This window comes from Mastigoproctus giganteus, chromosome 6 (assembly GCF_048544385.1).
Source record: "Mastigoproctus giganteus isolate SK-2022 chromosome 6, ASM4854438v1, whole genome shotgun sequence".
NCBI lineage: Eukaryota > Metazoa > Arthropoda > Arachnida > Uropygi > Thelyphonidae > Mastigoproctus > Mastigoproctus giganteus.
In genome coordinates, this window is record NC_143580.1 from 145370468 (window position 1) to 145388590 (window position 18123).

Consider the following 18123-nt stretch of genomic DNA (forward strand, 5'->3'; position numbering starts at 1 on the left):
GTATATGAACTTCATCAGTATTGATGAGTTCCTCTGTATTGTATTAATAACACTAGCCAACAAAAAATATTTTTTTTCATATGTGATTCTGAAAATCACCATAAAAAGTCTCTATCACATCGACATCATGTACCAATGTTTAATGTTAAAATAAAGGGATATATATACGTATAATTCAAGTTTGTAATACAAGCGTAAAAAAACTGTTATACGTTCTCTATAACTCATTTAACTTCGGAAAAATTATCATAAATCATAGCAAAATAGTTATATTTCAATAATATATAATTAGCATAATTGTCCTTAAAAATGTTTGCTACTAAGGGATTTTCTCTTGTATTCCTGCTTACTCTCCCTCACAAGGAACCTGCAGTAATCCCCCATCATTACAGGATCCCAGCAACCTTAGTACCGCTTTTCCATTGTGAAAATATCTTGATTAAACCATTCCCCTTTTTCTTCACTTATCTTCCAGATTTTCAGGGAAAAATTTGAGATGGGAATGAAGAAAATGAATTTTCAATGACATTCGACAGCCCATGTTTTTGTAGCATTCAAGTAAATTAGACACCAACATTTCATAGTTTACTTCTTTCCTGTTACCCAAAAAACCATGTACTACTGCCTTAAATGATCGGCAAGCTGCCTCAACCTCCTTTAACTGGGTTTTAAACACATTGTCTTTCAGGAGTTTCCTAATTTGGGGTCCTGTGAAAATTCCTTCCTTAAGTTTGGCTGATGTTAAATTAGGAAACACACTTCTCAAGCATGCAGATCTGTTACCTTCTTTATCTAGTTCCTTCAAGAAATTTCTCATCAATCCAAGTTTGATGTGTGGGGGTGGAAGAAGAACCTTGATTGATTGCACTAAAGGAATATATTTTACATTATACTGTCGTGGTATGAACTTGTCCCAATGTTGCACAATTTAATGTTCTTCTGTTGCACAGCTGTCCCACAAACACAAAAAAAAACAATATTTTGTGAAACACCCCTTCCCGTGCAAACCAACAAGCAAGCCAATAATCTTAACTCCATATGTTCCAACCATAATCCTGGTATTTTATAGCACGTAGAAACTTAGACATGCCTTCATGACTTTCTTTAAGTCCAACTGAGTGAAACACAGGAACTGATGGAAATTCATTTATGTAGTCATCATGAAACTATCATGGTGACTATTATTATGAAGCAAAACTGCTTTTAAACTTAATTTTGAGGCTTGTTTGTTTTGTTTTAGTTAGTTGTTGGCGCATCGGCTTCTGTGGCCATAATGCACCTCCCAAGGTTTTTGCAGTACTCTGATCCAAGCTCGAGGCGGGATTCAAACCCGCGGCCTTTGGTTGCCAGGCAGGCACTTTACCCACCTGGCTAGCCCGGTCAGCTAATTTTGAGGCATCTATGAATAAATGCCATTCATCTGACTTATGCATGACACCTAGTTCTTTCAGAAGTCCAATAAAGTCTTTGGAAAAACACATACTGTCCTCCACTGCAGAATATTTCGAAAACTTTTCACAGCTTTTTTGAAACACTGAAATCTTTGTCCCATCTGCAAGTATATTCAACTGCTGTAACCTAGAACCTAACAGTGTAGCTTGTTCTATCGGCAAATCTAAGTCTCAAATCAAATAATTCAACTCATCTTGTTTGATTAAATGTACCTCACTACCTGAACTTACTGGCTAATAGTTGACATCTTGTGAAGTAGAGGCTTCCGGTGAATCCTCCACTTGAACTTGATCACTATTATCTTCCCTGCTACTGTTTGGAGGATAGATTTACAACCTTGAAAACATGTCACGATCAGTTAATACTTGGAAAACCTTGGCACAGCTTACAAAAATCATCACCAAAAACACTAAGTATGCTCTCTTCAAATTGTTGCATCAGAATTTGAACCTAAGCACCATAGGGAGAAGTGTTATTATGTTTATCATATAAAAACTGAGGCCAGAATCGATTGTTAAAATTAAGAGAATTAGCTTATATCTCTTAAAATAAATCAGTATGTCATACATTACTGGCAAGATTATGCAAAATTGGCATATTTTGGTAAAAGGTTAACTCCTTCTATATTTAATAACTGTGATGTGTTGTGTGTTTTTTTTTTTTTTTTATGAAAACCCCAAACATGAGAGGTATTAGAACCTATAGTACTTAGTACTGTGCATAGGTTGGAGGTTGAGAAGACGAAAGAAGATATTTGTTGACATTTGACTTGAACTTCTGTAGACTGTAATTTTCAGGAAATACGTATGGAGGAAGGTTGTTCCAGAAAACAGCAGTTGAATGAATAAACAAAGAAGACGAAAAGTTGGTTCTGTGAGTTTGAAGTTGGACAGTAAATGGATGTTGGCTGGGGGTGGCACGTGTTCAGACTGTTTTGAAAGAGAGAGCAGGAATTACAGAAGCCAATTCAGAAGAACAGTTCCCATGGAAGTATCTGTAGAAAAGGCATGCAGCAGAAACAGTATGTCCATGAGACAGAGAGTGGAGAGACTCTGTCAGAGTGGAGCCATTAATTAACCTAACTGCCCTCTTCTGAATGGAATCTAGAAGCCTGAGAGAGGTTTTGGGGGCACCGTCCCAGATGTGGAAACAATATTCCATGGTAGGACGGATTTGGGATTTGTACAGAGTGAACAGCTGTTTGGAAGAAAAGTAACGCTGAGAGCGAAAGAGAAAACCAAGTTTTTTCGATGCAGAGGAAGCAATATTTGTAATGTGCTTGTGCGAAGAGAGATTAGAAGTCAGGGTAATCCCCAAAAAAGATATATCATTTTGCCTAGAAATCGGAGTGTCACCAAAGATAAACACAGGAGCAGAAGAATCCTTTTTGTGAGATATAAGACAAGACTGAGTTTTAGAAGGATTGAAATCAACTAAGTTGTCTTTGTTGATTTCAAAATTGTCTAAGTTGTCTTAAATGCCAATCTCCAGGTAATTCTCCCACTGAAGAATTACCTAACACTGATGGAATCCATACTGGCGATCGTTGCTCAGACAGAATGTTTCTGGGTAGTTTAAGAGTTGGCGGTTAATTGATTTCTCCATTATTTTAGAAAGAGTAGAAGTAATTGCAATGGGACGATAATTGGATGGGAGGGACTTGTCACCCTTTTTAGGAACTGGCTGGATATGAGCAAATTTCCAAGCAGAAGGAAAAACACCTTTGGAATAAGAAAGTGAAAAAAGGCAGCAAAGAACAGGAGTAAGTTCAGGAGCACAGGTTTTGAGAACAAGTGGAGAAATACTCTCAGGACCTGGAGCTTTCTTACCATCGAGATTCATCAAAATCCTTCTGACATACTTTTAATGGAAGACCACAGGAAACATTGAATGAAGCTTCTTGGGAATGGTGGGAGGTGTTTTACCAAGATCATTAATAAATGAGTTGGAAGAGAAATGGGATGCTAGCAGGTCAGCTTTATCCTTGGCTGAAGTGACAACAGAACCATCTGGTTTTGACAGAGGTCGGAACGGAGATGGCCAAAAGTTGCAGCCAATAGCTTTGGCAAGAGACCAGAATGCTCGGCTACCATTAGGGAAAGAAGCAAGTTTTCTATTCTTAGTCTGTTCAAAATCTAGTTTGGACTGATTAATAACTGCTTTACAATTGTTGCGAGCTTTGGTGTAGGGAGAAAATGAAACTGAAGAATTGGAAACAAGCCAATTATCATATGCAACATTCTTCTCTTGAACAGCCTTAGCACATTTATTGGAAAACCAAGGTTTAGATAAAGGACGAGATTTTAGAGTGGAGTGTGGAATAAAGGATTCCATTCCTACAAGAATAATTTCACTGACACGATCTGAGCAAACGTTGACATCAGAAGTTTTGAAACAGTAATCCGACCAAGGATAAGAAGAAAAGAAATCTCGCAGGTCATCCCATTTTGCATTCTTGTAATGCCAAACAACACAAGGTTGGGAACAGCCATGAGATAAAGGCTCCATTGGAGAAGAGACAATCACCAAGTTGTGATCTGAGGTACCTAAAGGACCACTCACTTCGACCATATACTTAGAAGGGTTGTTTGTGAGAAAAAGATCAAGCGTGTTGGCTGTATGGTTAGGATTGTCCGTTATTCTTGTAGGTAAATGAAAAATCTGTGCAAGGTCATTATAAATTGCAAAAGCCTCAGCATCTTGACCAGTTGGGTCGGTGTGACTAGAAAACGGAAGCCAGCTGGAGTTGTGAACATTAAAATCACTAGGGAAAATTACCTCACTATTAGGAAAGTTGGACTGGAGAAAGTCAAGTTGCAAAGAGAGGAAGTCAAAGAGCTCTAAGTGATTAGTGGAGTTGGGAGAACGGTAAAGACAACAGATGAATTTAACACAGTGAAGTAGAGAGATTTTAAGCCAGAGAAGATCAAAGAGAGGAGATTCCAAATTATCAATTCTCTGACAGGGAATATCGGAACGGACATATGCAGAAGTACCACCTTTGAGGCAAAAGGAATCATACAGTGAATAATTTGGGCAACTGAGATGAGCAGTAGTTGAATTAACCGATAACTGAGATTCTGTCAGAAAAAGTACATGGGGTTTGGCAGACTGCAAGTGGAAATGGACATCGTTGAGATTAGAATTGAGACCACGTATATTTGTGAAATGAACTAGGAAGTGTTTGGTAGGTTTAGATCTTTTCACAGATAAGCTTATTCTATTAGTTTGACAATTCGTGGTGTATTCAATAGTAAGAAAAATTGGGGGGGGGGGACATGCAGTATGAAGTAATGAAATTTTTGGATATGGCCTACACATGGTAAGAATATACCCATATCTTTGAAGTAACATGGCCTTGACAATGCCCCCCCCCCCCCCCCCCGCATACACACTACTCTGACTCCCTCCAGTCACTATCTGGCAGAGTAAAGGTAGCAAGATTATACACTAGCTGATCTGGAAGCCTCCTATTGGTAACTCCTATAGAGTTACCAATAGGTTCGGTCCGGTGTACTGACTAGTGGCTGGCCTGTGAACACTGTTTTAGAGCTGTACCCTCGACATGTAAGGAAGATAGGATCTCGCCATGATGTTCATCATAACCTCAACAGTCATCAGTCATACTGCATGATGGAAGAGATGGGGAAGGGTTGACTGGAACTTAGCTCTGGAGACTAAACGTGGGTTCCACCACTTCAAGCCTCCAATAAGCAAAGTTGTGTCATCTACCACCTAGTATTGCCTGGTAACACAGAGGGGTGGCATTCCTCCATGAGGTGTGGGTGCCACACCTCAACCCCTGCTTACGTTGGTTCATACCTGGATGGTCAACCACAGTGTGCTTGTGCATGGAGGTTATACCCACGATTACTAACAGGTGTTGTGAAACTATCATGGTGATTTTCGAAATCTGTCCATAAAAATTGGTTAAAAACAGCATTTATGTTCTTGAAGGTGAAAATCGTGTTGGCTGTTGTAATTAACACCATTTCCCCTTTGAGATGCATTTCTTTTAATGCTAATTCGTTTATTCACATTTCTTTTATTCACATAATGCCAGCATCCTGACAGCTGATTTTGGTATTGCCATAATGTTAGATGACGAGTAGACAGTTTACTTGGAAAATCCTAATATTTTGCTAATCACCACACTATTTTATTATTTCCTTTTTTTTTAATGTTTTGTTCTACTGTTTGATCTACTGCCATTTCAGATTTCTCACATGACTAGCAGGTTTAAATTGTTTGGCAAGATGCCCTACGTTATCTGACCACACTTATGAGACAACAGTACCGTCGAAACATATACCTTCTTATAATTTCACAATTAGAATGTGTATGGAACTCAAAATGGGCTTCATTGTTTCTTATAGTTTATCTACACAAAGTACTGTCCTACCCAGCTATTATAGAAAATGATAGATGATGTTTGATGTACAGACTGCAGTACTTTAAACTAATAGTTTATTTTGCAATATTGTGTGTGTGTGTGTGTGTGTGTGTGTGTAAAGGGTTGAAGGCTGTGAAGATCTAAGAGACAGAAGATACTTGTTTGACATTAAAATTCAATTTCTGTATATTGAAATTTTTGAAAAAAATACTTGTAAAGGAAGGTTCTTCCAGAAAACAAGTTGATAGGAATAAATGAGTAAAAGTTGCTATTGTGAGTTTGAATGCTTTGGAAGAGAGTGGGGGAGTGAGAGAAATTATGGATACCAATTAAAAAGGACAGTGCCCGTGGAAATACCTATAAAAAAAAAAAAAGCATGCAAAAAACCGAATGTCTCTAAAACAGAGTAGAGAGATTGTTGTTTTGTTTGTTTAGGGATTTATTAGGCACATCGGCAACTATGGCCATAGTGTGCCAGGAGAGATTGTAAGAGATGGGTCATTAATTGACCTGACTGTATTCTTCTGAATGGAGTATAGAAGCACGAGAGCAAGATTTTGGGTGGCACCACTATAGTTGTGGGAATAATGTTCCATGGTAGGGTGGATCTGAGATTTGTACAGAGTGAGCTGATTAGAAAAAAAATTGTGCTGAGAACAGTAAAAATAATCTGTTTTTTGTTGTAGAAGAGGGCTATTTTTCTCTCTCTCTCGGTAATTCAGAAATTTTTTTTTTTTTTTTTTTTTTTTGGCTGGTGCAGCATACGCCTCAGGCTTTCTTGCACCATATGGCTAATAATAAAAATAATAATAATAAGCCAAAAAAATAAACCTTTGTATTAAGACAGTTACAGACAAAATAAAAAATAAATGCAAAAAAAACTGTGACGTGGGGTGATGTGTTATCTTGTTGAGTATAAAGATTGCACAGGCTGTCTGACTGCAGTAATCTGAAGCCACAATGGAGAAAACGTGTGATTTATCAGATTTTGAAAAAGGTCTTATTGTGGGTGCACGTTTAGCAGGAGCCACAATTCAAGAAACAGAAGACATAACTGGTTTCTCAAAAGCATTCATCTTATTGAATCTATTTGAATCAAATTGATTGAAAAGCAAGTGCTTTTTTCGCATCTCAGTGGCATAAATGTGGCAGAAAAACAATACTTCAAGAGCAAAGCCATTGTACTCTAAGAAGGACTGTATGGACAAATAGTACACCCAGTGTGTAGCAAATAACATCTCAATTTAACCAAGCCCAGAACTACCCCCATATGTGTAGGCAGTTGAAGAAATTGGGTATTGGCAGTTGCTTGCCTGTTTGGAAGCCACTTGTTTTAGAGAAAAACAGGAAAATCTGCTTACAGTGTTGCCGTAAATGGCATGATTGGACAGTGGAACAATAGAAGAAAGTCATATCATCAGATGAATTACAATAAACTCTGTTTTGCACTGCTGTTAGGCAGAGAGAGTGTAGCAAGAACCTCACAAAGCAGTGGACCATGCTTGCCATGTTAAGACAGCCCAGGCATCTGGAAATGGTGTAATGGTAAGGGGAAAGTAATTTGTTGACATCGAATGGGTCCGTTGATGCTGGTGGAAGGTTGAATGTTATCCAAGGAATACCTCAATTTTGTATCAGATCTATTGCACTCTGCATTGTTATACTTTTATCCTGAAGGTGATGGCCATTTTATGGATGACAGTGCAACTGCACATCATCATGCCGGAATCATCGAGTATGTTTCAGAGAACATAACATGGATTTCCACCATCTTCCCTGGCCATTCACCCGATTTCAATCCTACTGAGAATGTGTGGGTTATACTGGAGAGAGCTGTTTGATAACAAGTTCTCTTCCTTTCACTTTGTTGCAGCTGCATGATATTTTGCTTGAAGAATGGTTACGATTAGGCCAAAATGCATTATAGAATTCATGCTGCACCATAGGCTTGCTATTATTTGAAACAAAGGTGTGTGTATTAATAGTGAAAAATAATGCAAGAAAGCAAGCTTATACAGTATTGGCCAAAAAAAAAAAGGTTCCCATATCACCTGTCCATCTGAACAGTTTGTCTAGTTTTTCCTGGAATTTATTCAAACTACCCACCTCTAAAACACCAACAGTTGACCATCCAATGGTTGAAGACTAATTTCCTCACATCCACCCATTCTGGCTCAGTTTGAATTTATGTCCCCTCTTATGTGTAGTCTGAGCAAGATGAAGTATTCCATCAGCATTGAACTTACCCAATCCATTAAAAATAAGCTTTAAACATCTCAATCAGATCTATCTCCTTGAAGTTGCCTACTCTACAGATGCTGTAGTTTGCAGAACTGAAGCCTTTCCTAGTAAGGGTAACATTTTGTTCATCTTACTGATTTTGTTTCTCTTCTCTGCACTCATTCCAACAGACCAAATGCATTCCTAAAATGAGGCCTCTAGACCTGTTGCAATACTCAAGATTCAGTCTAACCATTGCCTTGCACAATAAGATAATCACCTCCTTATTTCTGCTGGCAAAATTCCTGTATATTATTGACAAAACCCTATGAGTTGTTCTGGAAGCTTGTCTGCACTACTCAGAGAACTTCATATCTGACTACACAATTATCCCCAAGTCTTTTCATTACTCCACTTCTCTCAGTGTGGTATCACACAGTTGGTACCTTAATCTGGGATTACTCTCCCCAAATGAAGTACCTTACATTTGTCAATATTAAACTTCAGTTGCCACTTTACAGCCCATCTACCTAATTTTTTTTAGATCTTGTTGCAATAGCATGCCCGGATTACTGTGATTAACCACCCTGTCAACTTTCATATCATATAACATTAAGCCTGATATGCCTTTATCAATATCATTAATAAATATAAAAAACAACAGTGTGCTTAGCACTGAACCCTGACTCTACTAATAACATTAGTCCAAGAAGAGCATGCACAACTCTCTGTCTTCACCCATGCAACCACTCCTTTATCCATAGCAGTAACTTGCCCTTAATGCCACACTGTTCCAATTTGTAGAGCAGCTTTTATGTGCAACAGTATGAAAAGCTTTTCTGAAATCTAAGTAATATGATGTCAAAATTATATGTTGCATCCAGTTCCTTTGTTACTATGTCATAGTATCTAATCAGATGGGTGGGACAAGATCACCCCTTAACATATCTATCTTGTGACTATAGTATAACTGCATTCTTGCCCAGATGGTCCTTCATTTCAGACTCCATTATTTTCCATAGAACAGAAGTCAAGTTCCTCCTATTATGTCTGGGTAGAATTGCAGACACTTTCAAATTCAACCCTAACTTGTGACTTTTTTTCAACATTGACCTGTACTTGCTAAGATCTCCAACTTTTTAATGTCATTAGTGCCAATGTGTACAACAACATCACCTTTTGTGCCCTTAAATGATGATATCTGCTCCAACATAATCAACTTTTGCCCTGGACAGACATACCCTGGTCCTATTCCACCTATCCTTTTTGCACAATATATTTTCTGTTTCCCTGACAATTATGATTACCAACAAATGCTAGCTCCTGTAGGACCAGTACAATACTGCCTTGAAGATTGCCGCTATGTTGCCCGATGCACAAGAGTGACAATAGTTATAGGAGTTGTAGAAGAATTTGACTCTATGTAGAAACATTGTTCAGCGGTCTGCAGAGATATTGAGAAAGTTACATCTGATATAGATTTCTCTAATAAGAGAAGAATAAGGTACATGTTCAACTTTCTCTCGAAAAATTTTTCAAGAAAGCTGTTGAGACACCATCAAAGTCAGCAGAAGTACCTCGATGGTGTCTCAACAGATCAACATCTGCAAAATTTTTATCAGTAAGCCCTTCACCCAACACTTAAAACATGTGTCTTGTGTGTTTAATAAATGTTTCACCAATAAACACCAAGATGAGTTGCTTTTAAGGTAAGAATGTGATATTTAATTAATTTTGTTGTTTATATTTGATGTCAAATGCAGTAGCTTTTAAATGTTTAAAAATTCTCTTATATTACGAATATTAAATAACACTCTGGTGAAATATCTAAAATTATATACAGTCAGTCCTCGTATAGCACGATAGTTGTGTTCCTAGAAACCCTCGTGCAATGCAAAATCGTGCAATATAAACAACAGGCCCTATGTGAAAAATAGGGTTAGGTGCCGACCACCCAAGATTGAACACACATTGGTAACCAAAATATTACCAAACAATAAATAAAATACCGTATTTTATAATGATTAAAATACGTAATAAAAAATAATATTATAATTTTTTATAATATTTTTTATTATTATTATATTATATTTTATTATAATATAATAAATAATAAAATAATAAAAAATACTTACGTATTTTTTACGAATAAAATGCTTACGTATTTTATTACGACTATTACGTAATAAAATATTGCTAATGCTTTTGCTTCTATCATAAGCAAGCTTGTTTTTTGTTTGATTTTCTATCCAAACAGATGACAGCCATTCCACCTCTTCCATTCTGTGTGTCTTAATCTAATGGATTTTAATTACACTTTGAGTTGTTCCTGCTATGAAAGTTGTTTTTATTTTCTCTGTATTCTTTCTAATTCTCGGCGTTGCCTCATTTAGGTCTGTAGCACGTGCAATATCACATGGTCTTTCATTCGCTCAAAGCGTTTCACAATTTCATATTTTTTCTCTATCGACAGAGGCGGACTGGCCATAAGCCTTACCGGGAAAACCCCAGTGGGCTGGTGTGATTTTGGCCATAAACCATAGTATGAGACCACTATAAATTTTCCCGGGTAAGAATTTTTGATCCAGTCCGCCTCTGTTTATCGATATTGCTTTTCTTTTTCTCACTGAATCTTTAGTGTCTTCAGCAGGACGCTTCCTTTTCACACCTTTTAAGTATTTTACTCATTTTTAGGGAATAAAGCACAATTACAAAACGAGGAGGCAAGCTTGATACACATAAACAAAGCTGCGCGCATGTAGCAACTGAATAAACAACACCGTAAAGACAGAGATACACTATTAACACCTCACATTTTACTAAAGCACATTTCTAGGGGTTACTACCATAAAACAATAAAAACAATTTCCAGTTGCATTTCTGCTAGTGGAATCTGTTATAAACTGGTAGTAAACTTGATCTCATTGCATTTGCAATTATGCTGATAGCTGGAATTGTGTTGGATTTTACGTTATTATGGTGAAATGTGTTTCCCCTTCACTGATATAAAAAACATAAATATATTTTCATGATCTTCTCTTCATTCCTATCGTATTGCGTTCAGTTGGGGGTGATTCCGCGTTCGACTGCCATTTCTTGTAAACACAAAGGCAAATCGTTCATAAGCGAATTCGATTCGTGTTATATAAGATATCATTCCCCTATTTATAAATCGTGTATGATCGAATTCATGTAGTGTAAACACGTGTTATACGAGGACTGACTGTATCATAATTAGGTATTTTATTATATTTTTTGGCTCTCTGGGAACAAAACCACCCTTATAACATGTAAATATATTACTTTATTTTTGGACACATTTTCAAGATTCATGATTGTGCTGTTTTTTTTTTCATATCATTGTTTTCCAAACTCTTTCAACACTGACACTCCATGTATGTGCCAGAAATAATTCAACACCCACCCAGACTATAATTATTTGACACTCTATCCTTTTTTTGCTCCTTATCTTTAAGTTGATGATAAATGCAACAGTGCCAACTTCCTTCTTTTTTTTTTTTTTTTTAGCTAAACATGCAGGCAAGAACAAGAGAGACGAAAAGTGTGATACTAAGCACAAGCTTAAAGAAGACCATCTGAAATTGACTATTTCGATTATTAGGTTGCAAAGAGAATGTCCGGAGCTTGATTGAGTACGAAGCATGTGAAGAAATAAATGTTGTAATTTTTAATGGATTACAGTTAGATTAATATATGCAGTGACAGGAAATCATAGCAAAAGCAATGTTGATATGATGCCAAAATATGGCAACACTCTTTGGGACACAATGTAACATGAACCCACTTTGGAAAGTTCTGATTTGCATTCACTGATGAAATGGTACAGAAAGTAACATGAGATGTCTGAACAGTGTATTTAATTATTTCTGGCAAGAAATAAAAGCAGATTTTTTACTTCACGTACGGTAACATGCTCTAATTCCTTATAATTGCAAATACTATCCAGTGATAGTATTTTCATTTTTTTTTTGTTTTTGACTGTGGTACTAGGTGAACTATATCCTTAATATTAAATTGGTCGATCTGAAATGAAGATATATTATTTCTACATATGAATTTTAATGATCTATCAAAAATACAAATACCGTGTGAGAAATTGAATAAGACAAGAGAATGCATCATATAGAGGTTTGTTAACTAAGCAATATGATATAAAATTGGAACTGAGATTCATCAACATAAATCTTTTATTCACAACAAAACAGTCACTGATTTTAGTCTACCCTGTAATCTTCTTAGCAGTAACTCAGTGTTTTAATACAAATGAAAAAAGATCATCTAAGTCTGTGGTGCTGGGGTAATGCATGTGGACTGTTATTTGCAGCCAACTGGGATAAGGGGGTGATTGTCCCCTTGTATAAGGCAATGGTCAGGCCACGCCTTGGTACTGTATAGAAGTCTGGAGGCCTCATTTTAGGAAGGATGTAGAGCAGCTGGAACGAGTACAGAGAAGGGCAACGAGATTGGTGAGTGGAACAAAAGGTTGGTGTTACCAAGAAAGGCTTAAGTTCTGCAAATTGCAGCTTCTGGAGACAAGGCACCTGCGAGGTGATCTACTTGAGGTGTGTAGGGTGCCTTGAATGGATTGAACAAGCTCAATGCTAATGGGATTCTTCCTCTTACTCGATTACTCACCTGAAGGGGCATAAATTCAAATTGAGGAAAGACAATTGTAGAATAGATGTATGGAAATTTCCCTTTATAGCCAGTGGGTGGTTGATAGCATTAGTAGAGACATATGATGCAAGAAAGCAAGCTTATGCAGTATCAGCCAAAAAAAAAAAAAAAAAAAAAAAAAAACGCTCCCATTTCACCCCTCATTCGTTCCAAATACCTGTTCAGCTCAGCCTTAAATTTATTTAGGCTATCAACTTCCACAACAAAGGATGGAAGTCTGTTCCACCAACAAACTACCTGCTGGCTAAAGACACACTTCGACACATCTATCCTACATCTGTCTTTCCTAAATTTGAATTTATGCCCTCTCAGGTGATTATTCTGAGCAAGAGGAAGAATTCGATTAGCATTGAGCATGTTCAAACGATTCAAGGCTTTATACACCTCAATCACATCACCTCACAGGTGCTGGTCTACAGACACTGTAATTTGCAAAACGTAAGCCTTACTTCTTAAGAACAACCCTTTGTTCCATTCACTAATCTTGTTGCCCTTCTCTATACTCGTTCCAACAGCGCTACATCCTTCTTAAAATGAGGCCTCCAGACCTGTATACAGTACTCAAGGTGTGGCCAGACCATTGCCTTATACAAGGGGATAATCACCTCCTTATCCCTTCTAGAAAAAGTCCTGTATATCATTGACAAGACACCATGAGCTACTCTTGGAGACCATCTGCACTGCTCAGAAAACTTCATATCTGCCTGCATAATTATCCCCAGGTCCTTTTCGTTCTCTACCACTGTCAGTGTAGTACCACAGAGTTGATACGTTACTCTGGGGTTATTCCTTCCCATATCAGTGCATAGCACATGCTTCTTGATTAAACCGGGGTTCGAACCCTTGACCACCAAATACGGAGGATGTGGAAAGGTCAGGGAATGACCACTGTATATCCCCGGAGCAATATGGCCTTAGTTGCTAATGCTCCTAAAAACCAAATAACAACAACAGCTTCCCATATGTAGTACTTTACATTTGTCAATGTTAAACTTCATTTTCCACCTCTCATCCCATCTGCTCAACTTTTCTAGATCCTGTTGCAGCAGCGTACTGTCATTAGTGTCCTTAAAACCAACCTTCGTATCGTCTGCAAACTTGGACATTAAGCTTGATATACCATCATCAATATCATTTATAAATACAGAAAACAACAATGGACCCAACACTGAACCCTCAGGGTTCAGTGTTGGGTCCATTGTTAGTTAGTTAGTCCGTTAGTCCACAATGAGCAGTGTCCATTGATTACCACTGTCTGTCTTCTCCCACTCAACCATCCCTTTATCCATAGCAGCAATTTGTCTCCAATGCCACACTGCTCCAATTTTTTCAGCCATCTTCCATGTGCAACAGTATTAAAAGCCTAAGATCCAATCAACCTATTTCTAAGATCCAAATATATGATATCAAAGTTATTCCCTGCATCCAGTTCCTTTGTGATCACATCATAGTATCCAATCAATAGCTGGAACAAACTTCCATCTGTCGTAATGGAGGTCAGCAACTTAAATAAATTCAAGGCATAACTAGACAAATATTTGGGGTGAATGGATGAGTGAAATGGGATGGGTGTTTTTTTTTGGCTGATGCTATATAAGCTTGCGCTTTCTTGCATCATATGCCCTGCTAACTGATAGCTGTTGTACTGATTTATCAGCTACAATAAAACAATACAGAGAAGTTTGGAATTTCTTTGGTTCCAAAGGCTCTATTGGAGCGTCAACTAAATATTTATTTATTATTGTTGTTATTTTATTTTTGAGCTAAGGTTGATGAGCTGAATAGTATTTAATTATCATTAGTAGAGGCATATGATTGCAAGAAAGCAAGCTTATATAGCATCATCCAAAAAAAAAAAAAACCACCTTTCCATTTCATCCCTCCATTCACTCCAAAAGTTTAACTTGTTCAGCCTTGAATTTATTTAAGCTGTCAACTTCCACAACACATGGAAGTTTGTTCGAGCAATCAACCACCCACTAGCTAAAGACAAATTTCCACACATCTGTTCTACAATTGTCTTTTCTCAATTTGAATCTAAGCCCCTACAGGTGCGGAAGCTGAGCAAGAGGAATAATCCCATCAGCATTGAGCTTGCTCAAATCATACAAAGCCTTATACACCTCAACCAGATCACCTTGCAGGTGCCTCATCTCCAGACTCTGCAATTTGCAGAACTTAAGTCTCTCTTGGTTATAGCAACCCTTTGTTCCACTCCCAAATCTCGTTGCCCTTCTCTGTACTTCTTGAACCATCTCTACATCATTTCCTAAAATGAGGCCTCCAGACTTGTATGCAGTACTCGAAGTGTGGCCTGACCATTGCTTTATACAAAAGGATAATCACCTCCTTATCCCTGCTAGCAAAATTCCTATATATCATTGACAAGACCCCCATGAGCTACTCTTGCAGCCTGTTTGCATTGCTCAGAAAACTTCATATCTGACTGCACAATTACCCACAGGTCTTTTTATACTCCACTACCTGAATGTAGTACTGCACAGTTGGTATGTTGCTCTGGGATTACTGCTACCCATATGCACTTTGCATTTGTCAATGTTAAAATTCAGTTGCCACCTCTCCATCCATCGGTTCAACTTTTCCAGACCCTGTTGCAGTAACTTACTGTCCTTACTGTCATTAACAACCCCACCAACTGTCGTATTGTGGCCAAACTTGGACATTAAGCCTGATATACCTTCATCGATATCATTCTTAAAAAAAAAGAAAAAGAAAAAAAGAAGAATGGGCCTAACACCAAACCCTGGGCGACACCACTAATAACATTTGTACACGAAGAGCAGTGGCCATTTTTTGTTACCACTCTCCGTCTTCTCCCACTCAACCATCCCTTTATCCATAGCAGCAATGTACCCTTAATGCCATACTGCTCCAATTTATGCAGTAGTTTTTCATGTGCAACAGTATCAAAAGCTTTCCTAAAATCCAAATATATGATATCAAAATTATTTTTTGCATCCAGTTTCTTTGTGACCACATCATAGTATCCAATCAGACTGGTCAGACAAAGCTTCCCCTTAACAAACCCATGCTGTGTCTGAACTATAACTGCAATCTTGTATAGATGATCCTGTGACTCCACAGGATCATCTTTAATCAGTGACTCCATTATTTTCCCCAGAACAGAAGTTAAACTTACGGGTCTGCAATTACTCATGTCACCATTCAATCCCCCTTTTTTAGCATCATCAAATATTCTTGCACCCATTCTTTTTAAGTGTATTCCATCCCAGTAGAAGCAGTCTTTTCTGTTAACAAGCACAGACCAGAGGCTTGCACAATCTCTCCAGGGCCGAATTGATTGACAAGGCTCTCATCATATACTTGCGCCTATCTGGGCAGAATTGCAGACACTGTCAAATTTAACCCTAACTCATGACTTTTTTCCAACATTAACCTGTACTTGTTAAGTCTACAGATCTACTCTTAATGTCATTAGTGCTAACGTGTACAACAATATCATCACCCTTTGTGTCCTTAAAAGATAATATCTGCTCTACAACATCATCAACTTTTGCCCCTGGCAGACATACACTAGTCTTATTCCTGTTCCAAATTGGTACACATAGTAGAGAATCTTTGTAGATTTAAGGCTGGCTAATATAATTCATCACGCATTATCCTTGTATATGTCATTATTGTCACTATTGCTATTATTACACTTTGTTAGGGAGTCTTCCTCCAGTTACCTGAAAAAAGTTTTCAATATTTTTTTTGTGGACAGTGTTCAGCATTAGCATTTTCCATCTCATTAACAGAGACTTCATCCTTTATATATTTTTGTAAGTAAAAAAAAAATTTTATGTGCTTAAATTTTTTTTTTTTTATTCTTATTAAACTTGTAGATAAGAAGAGGAATTTTACTGTTTGTGAGTTTTTTTGAAGGTGCAAAAGAAGATACACTTGATAAAATTCGTAAGTCAAATATTGAATTTAAATCTGATTTAGGGAAATGTTTTAAACTTTGTTATATGTTGGGTTCAACATTTTATTTGTTTGTTTGATAATCTTCAAACATGTTTTTTTTTTCTTTTCTTTTTTTATATTAATATATTTTTTTTATAAAGATATAGAAAGTTAGTGGCTTCAGGATTACATCATAGAAATACACTGCATAAATAAATTCAATATTTACAATTGGAATATCCATAAAGATCTGCAAAGACAAATTTTTTTCTTCTTTATTTTGTGGCATGCAAATCATGATTTGGACTTTCTGCCATTTGAATTTTCAGATATATGTGGAATATATCAGTATACAGCTAACTGATATATTCCACATATGCTAATGGACAGCAGCTAATTAACTTTTTGTGTTGACATTTTTTTTTATTCTGCACCATACTTATTTCACACACCTATTCTGCACCATACTTCCTCAAATTTCATTTGAGGAAGTATGGTGCAGAATAGGTGTGTGAAAGTTTTTCTTAACACGTTGATATTATGGACAATTTTAAACACTTCATTATTCTCTTTCAACAGCATAAACCTTTCAGTAAGAGATGACAGAGAAGTATCAAGAAAATAAAGTCTATTTTAAAATTATCTTTGGCATTTTTTCTAGGTTCATTCCTTGCTTCATATTCAAACATTTTTTTCTTTGGTCTTTTTCGAACCTCGGAAAAAAAAGGATCAATATCCAAAATATTCGTTATTTGTGTTGCAGAATTAACAACATTTTCAGAATTCTGGGTTGTTCTGTAATCTTTTAAATGATTTACAAGATGTTCAACATGTTCAGTAACTGTTTCTATATTAAATGACAGGTTCTGCATCATTTTACTGATGACATTAATTTGGCTTAAAATATCATGCCAAATAATGATTGAGCAAAGAAATTTAAATGAAGTTATTTTTGAAATAAGATTATTAGCTTGAGCTCTTGAATCGATATCTTTAGTTATATCCAAGAGGGCCTGATAAATTTTCAAAATGTTAATTTTAAGAGGTTTATTGCTTCTATTTGGCTTTCTCATCTTGTATTTGATGGTGATTTTAGGCTTAAATTTTGAACATGGGATTTTAATATAGCCCAACGCTTAGTAGATGAGGAAAAAAATAATTATATAATTCCTGTATAACGCCAAAAAAATTGACTATCTCAAACAAAATTTTTGCTGCATCATTGACTACTAAATTTAAAGAGTGAGCAGAACATGGTAAAAAGAAGGCCCTAGAATTTGTTTCAATAATTTTTCCCTGGCCTGTGGTACTGTCAAGTGGTATTGTACAGAACAAAATCCCAAAAAATTTTTGTGAATTTCTGCAATTTTTTTATTTTTATTAAGATACACAAACCTGATAACAAGAGTTAATTGTTCTGTTAGGCTTATATC

General features: G+C 36.7%; 1 protein-coding gene across 4 annotated transcripts in view; it reads left to right on the forward strand.

The window, feature by feature from the left end:
* The window catches only part of LOC150084634 (D-aminoacyl-tRNA deacylase 2-like), a 106372-nt gene that overhangs the window by 71112 nt on the left and 17137 nt on the right, over window positions 1–18123 (forward strand). For all 4 annotated transcript variants that reach the window (XM_090375378.1, XM_090375376.1, XM_090375377.1 and 1 more), the window contains exon 3: window positions 16630–16699. In XM_090375378.1, coding sequence (XP_090231504.1) covers window positions 16630–16699 — 70 coding nt within the window. The remainder of the gene's footprint in view (window positions 1–16629; window positions 16700–18123) is intronic.